This window comes from Botryllus schlosseri, chromosome 1 (genome assembly GCF_051294905.1).
Source record: "Botryllus schlosseri isolate E-star chromosome 1, Bs_hap1, whole genome shotgun sequence".
NCBI classification, from domain to species: Eukaryota; Metazoa; Chordata; class Ascidiacea; order Stolidobranchia; family Styelidae; genus Botryllus; species Botryllus schlosseri.
In genome coordinates, this window is record NC_137236.1 from 35404409 (window position 1) to 35419002 (window position 14594).

Consider the following 14594-nt stretch of genomic DNA (forward strand, 5'->3'; position numbering starts at 1 on the left):
CGTTTATCGTCCTAACTGTCATATATGAAAGTGTGCCTTGATACCTGTTGCAAAAGGAGTGACAAGACATCAAATATTCTAACCATCGAGCACGACTTGAAAGATCCTAGCAGCGACATTTAAAAGAAAATATTTCATTTGATCACGAGTTTCAAATGGATATGCATGCTGGTACCGAAGATCATAAATGTGAAGTATGTGAGAAATCATTTACTCTGATGGGTAGTATCAGCCGACATATGGATATTAGGGCTGTTCAAAAATAACTTTTTTTTCCCGATTCAAGCCGTTCACCTCTTAAATCGTCAGGTTACCCTAAAAAACGCTGCACACCAAATTTGGTTCAATTCTAATAAGTATAGGGCTCCGCGGATCCAATTGAATTTTTTAATTTAAACAGGAAAATTGAAAAAAAAAAAATTCCAAATTTTTCTGCCAACCCCATGAAATTGTTGAGCTGTCTTCAAAGACGTTGCAAAACAAATTTGAGTCAATTCCGACCAGTAGAAGCGGAGTTATTGGAGTTTTTCGTTGATATTTCTCGGATTATCCTTGATTGGTGGATAATCCGCGATTTATCAACGAAAAACTCACATAACTCCGCTTCTACTGGTCGGAATTGACTCAAATTTGTTTTGCAACGTCTTTGAAGACAGCTCAACAATTTCATGGGGTTGGCAGAAAAATTTGGAATTTTTTTTTTTTTCAATTTTCCTGTTTAAATTAAAAAATTCAATTGGATCCGCGGAGCCCTATACTTATTAGAATTGAACCAAATTTGGTGTGCAGCGTTTTTTAGGGTAACCTGACGATTTAAGAGGTGAACGGCTTGAATCGGAAAAAAAAAGTTATTTTTGAACAGCCCTAATGGATATGCATACTGGCGTTAAAGATCATAAATGCGATATATGCGGGAAAACATTTGCATTGAAGGGTACTCTCAAGCGCCATTTAGATATGCATGCTGGCGTCAAAAATCATAAATGTGAAATATGTGGAAAAGCATTCCCTTCAAAGGATGCCGTCAAGCTGCATTTGGACGTGCATGTTTGCATGAAAAATCATAAATGCGATATCTGTGGAAAAGCGTATACTTGTAATGGCTCCCTCAAGCGTCATATGGAGGTGCATGCTGGCGTCAAGCATCATGGATTTGAATGCGATATTTGTGGAAGAGCATTTTCCCGTAGGGAGCACCTCAAGTATCATATGGATTTACATGCTGGTATGAAAGATCATGAATGTGATATATGTGGGAAAGATTTTACACAGAGACGTTCCCTCGAGAGACACATTAAGATGCACGCCGGCGTTAAAAAACACGAATGTGATGTATGTGGGAAAGCATTTAGTTGGCAGTATATGCTCTTGCAACATAAGGTGATGCATATTGGAATAAGAAATCATAAGTGTGATATATGTAAGAAAGCATTTAAATTAAAGGATGACCTCGTGCGTCATATGGTGATTCATGCTGGATTCAAAGATCATAAATGCGATATATGTGAAAAAACATTTATATCAAGGCGCTCCCTCAAGCTTCACGCGGCCAGGCATGCTGGCGTCGGTTATATATGTGATATATGTGGAAAAGCATTCCCATCAAAGAATGAAGTCAAGCTGCATTTGGACGTGCACATTTGCATGAAAAATCATAAATGCGATATTTGTGGAAAAGCTTTTAGTAGGAAGGGTGAACTGAAGCGTCATTTGGACATACACGATGGCATCAAACATGAATGTGATATATGTGGAAAATCATTTTCACGTACTGATGCCGTCAAGCTCCATTTGGAAACACATGCCGGCATGAAAAATCATAAATGCGATATTTGTGGAAAAGCTTTTTCTCAGAAGGGTAGTCTCAAGCATCATTTGGACATACATTCTGGCATCAAACATGAATGTGATATATGTGGGAAATCATTTTCACATAATAATATCGTCAAGCTTCATATGATGACGCACTATGGCGGTGAAAATTTGAAATGTGCTATATGTGGTAAAGCGTATACTTGTAAGCGCTCCTTCATGCGTCATATAGAGATGCATGCTGCTATCAAGCAACATAGATTTGAATGCGATATTTGTGGAAGAGCATTTTCCAGTAGGTATTACCTCAAGTATCATATGGATGTACATGCTGGTATCAAAGATCATGAGTGTGATATATGTGGGAAAGAGTTTACACAGAGGTGTTCCCTCGAGAAACACATGAAGATGCACGCCGGCGTGAAAAAACACAAATGCGATGTATGTGGGAAAGCATTTACTGGGAAGCATGATCTCGTGCGTCATATAGTGATGCATATTGGAATAAAAAATCATAAATGTGATCTATGTGAGAAAGCATTTCTCTCGAAGGATGATCTCGTGCGTCATATGGCAGTGCATGCTGGATTCGAGGAACATAAATGCGATATATGTGAAAAAGCATTTATATCGAAAGGCTCCCTCAAGCTTCACTTGGCCAGGCATGCTGGTGTCACTTATAAATGTGATATATGTGGGAAAACAGTTACTCGGAAGACTGACCTCCAGGCTCATTTGGACATGCATGCTGGCGTTAAAGATCATAAATGTGATATTTGCGGAAAAGAATTTACACAGAAGAGTCACCTCAAGACTCATTCGGCCATGCACGCTGGTATCAAAAATCATGAATGTGATATTTGTGGGAAAGCTTTTGCCCAGAAGGTTCACCTCAAGACTCATTTTGACATGCATGTTGGTATCAATTATCAATGTGATTTATGTGGGAAAGCATTTGTTTTCAAGGCGAGCGTCAATCGTCATATGGTTGCATGCCACCGTAAAAAATGAGAAATGTGATCTATACTGGGAAAGGTGTCCTCAAGATTCATATGCTTACTATATTACGTATACTAGTGACAATAACCATGAATAGATGTCTTCTGTAAAACGTCAACGTTTTAATGTGAAATAGTGTAAAAGCACATTTTATCGGTAGATGTGTAGATCAATGTTTCGTACGCCACCGAGGAGGTTCCTCACATTCATAAACTTTTGGGTATTAAACCGTATACCGCTCATAAAATCAAAAGAATGGCCGAGAAATCTGTGCGTCAGCATCGTGGCAAGTAAACTGTGTTGTAGAAACAGGCCAAGAAGAAAAAACTGCAACTTCATCACTTGTTGTTACAATGACCGAGCATCGCTACCCCATTGTTCAGCCCGTCTGTATCCTAGCCACGTTAAAACGATGGATTACGTTATTGTGAAGGGGATTTCATGTTTAATATGATCGGTAAATTGATGGTTCATCAGTATATTATGAATAGTTTTTATTTCTTGCGCTACTTTATGACATGAGATGACATCTCTCCACTTGTCCTTGTTCGAGAAATCGATGGGGCTCTTTGGTCGTATGACGTGCGGGTTGGATATGCTGCTTTCTACATCCTCGCTCATCAACTGCCATAGCAGAGAGTAACGAGGATTTAGTGTAACAAGTCATGATAATTCTTTTATCACTGACATGAGAACCTGTAGGCTGTATTTTAACCACGATAGTAATAACGGTCACAAGTCAATTTTTATCCCTCTAAGCCAGGGCCGGCCAACCCGTGGCCCGCGGGCCACATGTGGCCCGCGAGAAGGTTTTGAGTGGCCCGCGAGGTAATTTCCGAAATATCATCAAAAATGGATTGCACAGATTGTGAACTTGCAAGGCCAACCAAAAATTTGATTAGTCTGGCCGCAACACTTGAGATGTGATGACTAAAATATCAGTTTCGACTCATTAACATATCCATCAACCATTCACATATTGGTAGCCTATATCTTCGTACACTACAATAAAGCAGAATAATTTGCGATAGATTTATCGAAGGTAAAAAATTTCTAGAAGCTTAGCGCAATATGTTGTCACTCGATTTTTTGTTTTTAAAATTGTTGCCCTTTTGTGCATATTGAAGAACACCCAATGTATCAGATTGAGTGTAACTATATTCGCGATTATGAGACAAAGTGTCGTTCAACATATGCGACCTTGCGTTTGCGCTCGCAGTACTGTTTGTTTTGGGGCATTCATGGTGTTTGTCGACTACTATGGTCATTTACACCACGCCGATATTCTTCTTATTTTCCGTAACTGCCGACTTATAGCACGGCCCACCTCTAGGCTTTTTGTAAGACACCGCTGACGCGGATGAGGTGGCGAGGAGGATTGCGCTCGCAGTAAGACCGTCGACTATGAAACCTAGGCACGAAATGATTGACGCATGTTGGTCGCAGCTTTCGATATCGATATGTCCATGCGCCGAATAGCCCAGCCCTCGCAAACTTAGCCCAACGATATACAGCAGGCCCGCAATATAGTCAACTATGAACTATGAACTTCAAAAATTTTTCGCGCTTCGCGCGGATAGTGGCTCGCGCCAAAGTTCGTCAATCGAATGTGGCCCTTTGACTGAAAAGGTTGGCCAGCCCTGCTCTAAGCCTTGTTTACTGTTGCGTGTCGTGCTGTAGTTTTATGCGAGTAGCTGCTGGCATTGTCTCCGAGTTTCGTCAACGACGTATAAACATTCTCTCATGAATAAAGTAAGCGAATCACATAGTTTGAAAATCGATCTTAATGCAGTCGTCAGGATGCGAGTGGCGGTTTACATCGATAATGAAAGTGATTGCTCCGGAATCGTCCTTCCCAGGGGGTGCCAACCTTTTTGCAATTTACTGCCGCATTTCGACTACTCATTTAGCCTACGGCCGCGTTCCAGGGCAGAGTCGTAATAACTAGCTGGACGCCAAATGTCCATTGTAAAGTGTCTATGTTCATTTCTGGTGAACTCCGAACTAATCTATTCAATGATATAGGCTTGCTATACGCACCTACGGTAACTCACGAGTGGTCTCTGGTCATGTTCTGGGTATGGACATTTTTTCAGAATTACTATTGAATTTTGTTATTTATATTAGTAGTTTTCCATACTACTATCAATCATTTATCCTTTCTCAGCTCATGGATGTGAAAGCATTCCGGTGATCGGTCGAGTTGATGGAGGGGTGTTTTCGAAATTTAGGGCAAGCTATAAATGATGATGCATCTTCGGTAGTCCCTCTGTTGCACGCTGTTATTTTTTACCTCCCATCTGGATTGTCTGTATAGTACACGATTCCTAGTTGATATTTCTATATGGGGTGCATCATTTTCCTCTTCTGTTCGAATCTGTGATGTGGGGCTCTAATTGCAAAGGGCCCTACTATATTAAAATCGAAAAATGAACTCATATTGAAATGCGCGCTGCACGAAGAAAATTTAAAGATTTATTAAAATCGATCAATAAATTGGGAGTCAATTCGTAAATTCAAATTGTATGTCGACGGCCGCCAACACGTACTAATTGACGTGCATGTCCACGACGGCACAAATTTCCTTTTACGGCCTCATGCGGCCGTACGGCCACAGGTTGGCCACTCATGGTCTACCCAGACCCTCCATTCGAGTTTCCCTCGACCGATTAAGAGTATTTCCATATGATTCCATTGTGTATCCGGAACGGTTAATTGGAGAGATTGAACTTTGGGTTGAACTCAAAATTGTTCAGCTCCTCAATCATTTATTGCCGAGAAACTTGACAGAATGGACTGATTGTCCGGTGAGGAATTTCTGATTGGAAGATATCCTGGAATGAAATCACCATATCGCCGTGTAATTTTCTGATATGATTGATTTATGTTTCCCCATCAAAATCGGGAAGTCGAGCTGGACCGGTAGTTCATGCGAGCAATTTATTGGAACAATCAATATGCAATTTCGAGCTTTGTTTGTTTAAAATTCATGTTATTCATGAAAAATTGAGCACAGACAAAAATTGCCATACAGATCGGTGTCATGATAAGCAGTTCCGCTTCACACAATTTTCCTTTACTCGTCTGGACGACAGGTGAGCCACTTCCTCGATTTGCCTTCCCTTGCCGCACGTCACTGACTGGCTGGTTGGATGGACTATGTTTTTGTATCGCCGTTCATATACTGAGTTTGTGTTGTCTCGGAGAAATAAAGAGTGTCATACCAAAGATTCCATTCATGGTAATGCATTCATACCGATTCGTCAACCAACAGCACATAGTCTAACGGTGGCCATCCGTAACAGTAAAACGACACTACCGTACTCATTTAAAATGAGGATATGCTAGGCTTACCATACGTCCTCTTTTAGGAGGATTTGTCCTCTTTTTTGACTTTTTTGAAAGTGTACTCGGAGGACGCCCTTTTGTCATCTTTTTTGAGATTTTGTCCTCTTTTTTGAAAATTGAGGTCAGATTTAGAGGAAATTGCGAGTGATATGCCGCAAATTAGCTCAGAAGTGAAGCTCCGGCAGGTATTTCGGAGGGAAAAGCGGTGATTTTAGCTCTGAGCGAAAAGAAGACCTGTTTTTTTTTTTTTTTTTTTTAGTCATCCACCTGGCAATGTGGAGAGAAAAACGTTATTTTGAGCTCTGAGCGGAAGTGATGACTTTTTTTTTTTAGTCAACCGATCACGAAGTGGGAAAAATTTACCGGTTTTTGAGAATTCTTCTCCAGTTTTGCATGTCTGAAATTTCTGAAAAAGTGTCCTCTTTTTACATTTCCAAAATATGGTAAGCCTAGGATATGCGCACCTGCTGATTTAGTTAAAACAAGCCATGACACGTCTCAAATCACTGGCACGACAACATGTAGGCTAGGCTGTGCTTCGATCCAACAGTCACAAGGTAATACTACTTGTTAGTCTTGTGATCCTTGTTTACTATAGTGCGTGTCGTGCTGTAATTTGTCAGGAGTAGCTGACGTTGTGCTCTGCGGGTTTCGTCCACATCGTATAGACATTCTCTCATGAACGAAGTGACTGATTCAAATAGTTTGGACTCTATCTTTATCCAGTCGCCGGGATGAGAGTAGCGGTTGGCGTCGGGAATGAAAGTTATTGTCCCGGAATCGTCTAGCATCTCTGCGAGTAACATAGCTTCCTCCAGAAGTACCGAGTGCTGCATTGTGGATTTACCTGAGTGAAGGAACCGAATTTCACGAGTAGTTGACACCTAATAATTCACTAGTCAGTATGGCTTGGAAAATTTGTATTAACGTTCTACAAAATATGAATATTCAATATACAATTATACATCCTTTGTCAATCGTGCCGATATCATATATTTGATCTACCATATGCATATTAGAGTCAAACCTTGATCTTGTATGCACCTAGTCAAATTCTTGGAAATTTGTAGCGACATTATGCGGCTCATATAATATCAGGCGACATTTTTTGAAATCATATCGTTATGGTGTGGCACATCGCTCGTACGCAATGCCCAATTACCATGCATATTATGGATGTATTTCTCCTGCAATAATGCAGAATCGCCCATCTCAGCCGCTGAAGAAGGGTGTGCAGCAGACATTCCCATTTTCCTGGGGTGTTCTGCATCATCTATACTTACGGTTACTCATTCTATGGTAGACTCTCAACTTCGAATTGCGCAGCTTGGAGAATTTGTTTTTGTACTTTCGATTTTCAAGTGTGAAGGTCTGTGCGAACGGCCCGAGAATTCTCGCCGAGCCGACGGAGTCTGGTAATACATTCATGCATATTTTCAACAAACTGTAATTTGGATAGTCGCCGATACTAAGCAGTGATCAACTATAGTCAATGATCAGTGATCTTGATCGCTCATGATAATAATGTACGGAGGTATAGGCTATAATCGTGTGTTAATGAGTATATGGTTAAAATTTCTTCGAAAGGAAACAGGAATGAGTGGGTTAAGGACAGTAATCAAAAGTAGCTACAATTATTTCTTATGGGTAAGCTATATGGCACAGATGCTATCACATCGATAACCAGGATTACCATATTTTAGTACCCTAAAAGAGGAAATTTTTTCCGCCGATTAAAACGAAAAACTACGAGAGATTCTGGCATGTAAATGGCCTGGATGTTACAGAGAACATCCAACAATGTTTGCAATAACAATCCTGAAGGTGGGACCGGTAGGGAAACCTTTGAGCAAGCACTTCACCATGCTTCATGGCTACAGTATTTTATGAACATAAATAAAACATCCCGCCTAAAATTGTTGTGAAAGATAAGAACATCCAACTCAAAATGCGGAAAATAGGACATCTGGGCATTATTAAGAGAGCGCAAATCCTCCAAATGACTGTATTATAGCCACGACAGTATATTGGCGACTGGACTTTAATGGGGGACACATTGACATCATGCTGTGAGAAGGTTTCCTTTGGATTATGCAAACTTTAAGTGTGAATGGGACACAACAGACATATGATTCGATGCTGTCTAAATAATTCAGTTATATGCTTACTGTACAGCGACCAATCTGTGACTGGGTCTATTGCTACCCCGCAAGCTATTTGATTTTCGAGACTGGCCAAGATTGTTGAGTATCCGGCGTATCCATAAATTCCCATCACCCCGGCATTCGCGCTGTCCACGTTATCAAATACATCCTCGTTTCGCTTTAGGTAACTGAAAAGCAGTAACGTATGTGTAAGTCTTTAAGATTACATATAGTGAAAATGACATCACCCAACATAAATTGCATAAATGACTTCATCGTTGTAATACTGTGGCCTCGAACAAATAATCTCACCGTGTTCCGATTTGTAAATGACACCCTGGTTTTACATAGCTTGTAGCAGGGATTCCCAACTGACGGCTCACGGTTCGATTGTGGACATTTTCAGTGTGGAGTCCGGACCTTACTGTCTCACTAATCACTTTTTCGTTAACAAAACTGAATCCAATACCGTTGATTTGACTAACAAAGTGATTATTAACCTTGTCTTCAGCGCCCCCTAGAGGGCGATTTCGGTTTTAAAGCGGCGGAAACAGCCGAGCAGCGATTTCTGAGGGCGCTGGGACGTTATGGGGTTCGGTTATTATAATAATTTATTTAAATGTTGGGTTAATGCTTCATGTGCGTACTTTTAGATTGCAAAGTCTCCTTTAACAAAGTTCATTCATTACAAATGTAATTGTCAAGTGTATTCCCGTTCGTACCAGAGAAGGATTCTGTTTAGTGGTGTGTTATGGCCCACAACCGAACATGAGTGCTATATCATTCGTGTTACTTTGTGCATACATGCTACAATTAGGGACTGGGTACAGTATTCCCGCTATTCTGCCGAACTAAATTCAATGTGAGGACACAGCATAGGTCTGCACCACATTTGATTTACTAGCCGCACAACGCAAAAAAAAATAAATACAAATTCAAAGACGGTGTGTACGTTGGACTCATACCCGATTGGTATGATCTAATACCCGACGGCTGTTATAACAAATAACAACCTTGGTTGTTACGGGTTGCAACGGAACCGCGGTTACAAAGGCGCTGGCGCGAATGATGAAATATGATCTCAAAATACACGAAGCCTCGACACTCACTCCAAAACGGACATTAAATCTTCAATTGCAAGCTCCCCCGGCATTCTCGGCGAATATTCAACGCGTCCGAACGGCACATCTAAAACGTAATAGTACCGCAAATGACGGATTCACTCAAAAGCTTGAGGCATTCACACACATTTCAATTTCCAAGGATATTGAAGGAATGTAGGAACATTACATAATCACCTGACACAATGCATTCGTTTGAAAATTGGAAATAATCCGATTTATGAAGGGGGCAAAGGAAGAATATTTTGAATCGGTCATCATAATTTGTCAGTATAATAATACTTTGCTGTGTATTGACTACTCAGTTCGGAACTGTATATCTGAAATGGTAGGGAAAATATTTTCAACTATACGATCACATATATATGTATACACACTGCTATTGGTAGCGGTCTACGAAGGTATATGGCGATAGCATGATAAGATATAGCTAAAAGAACTATTCATTAGTTCACTATTTATTCACCTTGGTCGATGTAAATACCTACAGCTCCTAGGTTGGCGATCACGTAGCTGGTAATGTCAAGTCGGAACCGAAGATCAGCCTGTCTAACTCCGGTTTCACCGCTGGAAGGGATGTATATTATACACAATTACACATACATGCCATCAGTCATTTTCATTGGAATAGCGATCCAGACGGGGCCTAAAAGCTTACTACTTTTGATACTGTTTTTACCGACAAAATCATACTATAGGCCTCATAAGTCGTGAGGAACGCCCGAAACAAATTATTGAACATTCAAGTGACATTTTTACTGAGATTGAAGACTACTAATACTCTTCCTATATTTAAAGATACGCAACCGCACAGTGGTAATCCAGCGTTTAATGGACAGGTGTTATGTCATAGCAATAGGGGATAGCCGGCAAGAAGATATTCACGGCATATTGAGCAGCAATGCATATCGTGCATGCAGCAGGGTTATAATGACTCAAGTCATGACTCGATCACGAAAAATGACTTGACGTAGCCCGAGTAAATCTCTGCATCGACAACAATTGTACTCAAGTCATTGCGCATGAAGTGGGACAAAGTTATTCGACTCGAGACTCGGACGTCCAAGATCGACATTTCATTGTAACTTCGAAAAAGAGTAGAGGTTACCGCACTATAGGTATTTAGTCTATTAGTACTGGTACTTGAAAATGCGACCAGCAACAGTTAAAAGTGAGGAAAATCAGTATATTATCATTGTGAAGCATCTGACATCACCAAGCAGAGTTATAGAAAGTAGGCTAAACATGACTTTAACTCGAAAGTGGAGAGTGAACACAGTGACCTGGGCTTGAACTCGAGTCATAACAGTATGTGTCGGATTCGACCCGTTGCTCGTCGACTTGGAGTCGGATTTGACTCGGTGGTGAAGTGAAAATGACTCGAATTGACTCGAGTCAAAACTAAAAAGTGAGATAGATTTGTGACTCGGAACCTTGTGACTTGGTTACAACCCTGGTGCATAACGTGTTAGCACTATTTCCGAAGGCCACTTAGGCACTTACACGACAAATATAACAGGTCTTCTTCCGAGGTGAATCGAGTATGGAAGTAGCATTTTGAAGCGTATTTCTAAAAAAAAAACATAACATAATTCAGCGATAGGATATCCCGGTGGACATTAAATTAATTGATATCTGTTACAGCATTCATTTTAGTAAAATGCTAGGGCCAGTAATAAAGTTAATCCTTTGATTGAAATCGTTTAGTAACGCATAAATTTGGATAACATTCCTCATGAGGAGTATTTTTAGTCGTCTTGTGAAACTTTTAATCCAGCGAAGTAGGTTACCACGGTAAACAGTTTTTAATCAGACGATTAGCTTGCTCCCGGATAAGCTAACTTTGTGATCGCAGCCCTTGGTGCATCAAGATCGCGCAGGATGACTGTAGTTTAAAACTTGTAACGTCCTATTCCGTTCCTAATATATGAAAGATACAAACGAATCAATATATAATTGCACCTTCCAATAAGATACGACTATATATTATGTAGGCATACGCTTAAGGCTACCACGAAATAATAGATTGCTTTCTTGTTTACTCAATGTTAAAGTAATATCTTATATCTAAAATAAATTTTAATTCACATTCCTGTATCTAACCTCTGCCATCTTTCAAAATGGTATGGATGCGTTTGCTCGGCAGTTGCAGCTTCCTCAGAGATTCTGGTGGTGGGACTAAGAAGTCTAATACCATTGATGCGGAGATATCACGATTCGACGAATCGGTCGTAGTGGCGGTAGCTATGAACGGCGGAAATGGACCTTTGCAAAAAAGGTATGATTAAATATAATCTTACATATGAAAAATATTGTATTAGTAACCATACATCAACCTGTATCGAAATTATGGCAGTTAATTTCATTTTGACCTTTTATTTGCAACGTAACGAATTCATGATATAACAACAAAGTCTCGTTACCCAGACACGTAACCGCAAACCATTCTGCTGTCTCTCCGAATACTGCGTCATAATACCGGCATTGCTGCGCAGTGATGACGTCATACGCAGACGTTGAATTTGATGACATGTTCCTCAGTTCGAAATCACACGACACGCACAACATCGGACCGTTGCCGTCAGCCTGGAAAATAGTCCGACAGTTTCAGGATAGAAGGCCATGGTAGCGCAACACTGGCAGGCGGTGGTTCCGTGACATATCTCAGCCTAGTCTGAAATCCATGTCTTCGTAAGCGGCTCTGTCTACACTCTACAGTTATCCCAAATAAGCAGTACACTAATGAATATATCATACTCACATACTGGACTGTGTTACAACGCCATTGACCAACGTCATTGACCAGAGCTGTGAAAGTGCTATAGATCACGATAAAGACTGTTTCCGAGTATACTGTTAAGGCAATACAGATGGAATCTACAAGGCTGATAAGTAGGCATTGACATACTCGTTCCCTACACCTTATACCACTGCATGCGAATTCACACTCTCATTTCCAGCTGTAGGTAGCGTATATGTAGGCCTACGCCTATACGTCACCGATATAACTGCCGCAAAACCACGACTTTAAAGTGGCACTTTTCTAGTCGCATGATATTTGCCTTGTGCAGGCCACGTGTTTACGTTTGTATTATATACACAAGTTGGAGATAATTACCTTGATTTTGAACAGATGGTGAGAAGCGAAATTAGTCATTTCGTTAGCGGTAAAATATACGTAGTCGTCGTTGGGATCATAATACAGCAGTTTGGATACGTCCAAGCTTCCTTCAGTTAAAAACCTTATTGAAGGCGATTCCTAAATGTGGTAAACAAGTAAATCAAATTCACATACAAACTCACTATTGGTATATCCTCAATGCATGCAATTATAAAATCCAATATTACCTCGCTGATATTCAACAGTGCCAGATGGTTGAATTCCTGACGACCGTAGTCACTCGGAAGAACGTGGAAAACTAGTCCTCGAATCTGACTTGCGAGAACTTTGCTGTCCTACAATGCGAAATGCAAAAGACGTAATGATGATTGGATGAAGTTCAAAATGTTTTATTGATTGATTCTCCTGTGATACGGAGCTGGAACTTGCGCTTGTATATGAGTATTTCTTTAAGTCGTTAGCTCTAATTATACTTCTAGGTTCGAGTTTTGCAGTACGAGTAGTTCTAGTACTAGTAGGCTACTAGTTACAGATTCCAAAAATTCAGTACTTCGTACAAGTCTGGATATGTAGCTTGGGAACAAAATAAAGACAGCTGACCTACCATCTTCTGCATTTCCATGGTACGATAGCGCTCCTTCTCTCGGAATTCTTCGCCCAAAACGTCGTCCACACAATCTCGCGTGATCACGTTACAAAGTTGCGTCGCTCTTTGCGTGAGATCCCCGTTCGACCAGGTAATCAAGATTTGCGTATCGTTCAACCAGTGAAGAGAAAGAAATATGTTGGATTTCCAGCTAAAATGTTGCGGATAATTGCTGTGTTAAACAAGTAAATTCACGAAGAAAGGACCACTAGTAGATAGGCTACCTATAATTACGGTTGCATCTACAACAAATGGTAAATAAATGTTAAACAGTGTTTTAAATTGATGCCTTTTATATGAAACAGTACTGTGTTTTTTCAAACGTTATATAATTATGCCGCAATTGGGTAAATACCTTCAAAAAAGTATGGAGTATGAGCCTACGGACGATTTGCAACCAATATAGTCGATGTATACACGATGTGGGGTGACTGGAACACTCGAGATCGTCATCGGTTCAACAGTTTTAGCATGTAGATATATATCGGTACGGAATGGGTGTTTTGATTATGATGACCGCGACCGCAAAAATGCGGCATAACAATGTAGTCCCGGTTAAAGATATTTTGGTCTGTTTACAACAGTGGTCGGAAGCCTTTTTCGTGAAGTAGCCACGTTTACTCCATATTCTCACTGTCAATGTCCTTCCATGGTGACGTCACAATTAGGGATTCATGACGTCATGGTATAAAACATGTTTTAAACAAGGAACACGTTTTAAAACGTGTTAGTTTTAAATGCAACAGTACTGCGGCATATCTAACAACTGTTGAATACCATATACAATGTACATATGTTGAGGAAATACCGTTCTGTTGGGGTTATTCGAAAATGACTTGCAGTTTCCGGATATGGTCAAAGTAGTCAGCGTTGCAACTCATGTAGAAGTAGAAGTACAACGTTAAATTCATACTCAATGACGATTAGAAGTATCAATCCTCAAGTCATGACAAAACTGCTTCAAGTGGAAGTAGAAATGAAAGATCTGTGGAATACTCGAGTAATTAGTTTCTAAAAGTATATTTGATCGGGAATCGCGCACTGTTAGCAGGGTATTTTTGCGACTTACGGAATATGACTAATGACAATAAACATAGGTAGAATCTTCGAAAATATATTCGGTTACCACGAAACAGGACCCATTTCCCGCGGTTGATTTCTTTCAAACATATATCAAATCTACTTTCTACTTTTTACATTTCAAATGGAAAACATCAAGTGTTTTCTCCCAAGTACTTCGGCATTAACCCCCTATGGTACTTTATACTCAAGTATATATCTAGTAATTAGAATCTACTGAATATCATACGCCTTATTTCATTTTCACAGCGATGGTAACTTTAATGTACTAGCTTAGTACTTAAAATCTCGTTTTCCGAGAAAACATCTATCTGTATTTTTAT

The 14594-nt window shown here is 40.1% G+C and overlaps 2 protein-coding genes across 6 annotated transcripts in view; one reads left to right on the forward strand and one right to left on the reverse strand.

Moving 5' to 3' along the window:
- Positions 1–873: 873 nt before the first annotated feature.
- LOC145448316 (uncharacterized) lies at positions 874–5622 on the forward strand. The gene is made up of 2 exons (XM_080326695.1): positions 874–4016; positions 4188–5622. Exon 1 carries the CDS (start codon positions 874–876, stop codon positions 2821–2823), a length of 1950 nt encoding a protein of 649 aa, XP_080182821.1. The 3' UTR covers positions 2824–4016; positions 4188–5622.
- Positions 5623–5763: 141 nt separating this feature from the next.
- Positions 5764–14594, reverse strand: part of LOC145448288 (inactive dipeptidyl peptidase 10-like) — a 28190-nt gene continuing 19359 nt past the window's right edge. For 4 of the 5 annotated variants that reach the window (XM_080326681.1, XM_080326687.1, XM_080326659.1 and 1 more), the window contains exons 8-18: positions 13150–13342; positions 12773–12880; positions 12543–12683; positions 11848–12010; positions 11528–11689; positions 10928–10994; positions 9891–9991; positions 9413–9491; positions 8328–8491; positions 7443–7571; positions 5764–7006 (exon numbers count right to left, since the gene is read on the reverse strand). In XM_080326681.1, coding sequence (XP_080182807.1) covers positions 6723–7006; positions 7443–7571; positions 8328–8491; positions 9413–9491; positions 9891–9991; positions 10928–10994; positions 11528–11689; positions 11848–12010; positions 12543–12683; positions 12773–12880; positions 13150–13342 — 1591 coding nt within the window. In that variant the 3' untranslated portion in view covers positions 5764–6722. The remainder of the gene's footprint in view (positions 7007–7442; positions 7572–8327; positions 8492–9412; positions 9492–9890; positions 9992–10927; positions 10995–11527; positions 11690–11847; positions 12011–12542; positions 12684–12772; positions 12881–13149; positions 13343–14594) is intronic. The other variant, XR_013917863.1, reaches the window with a different exon arrangement.

Excerpts from the sequence above, each read along its gene's own strand:
- LOC145448316 (XM_080326695.1), top strand. The coding sequence starts at position 874 with ATGCATACTGGCGTTAAAGATCATAAATGCGATATATGCGGGAAAACA.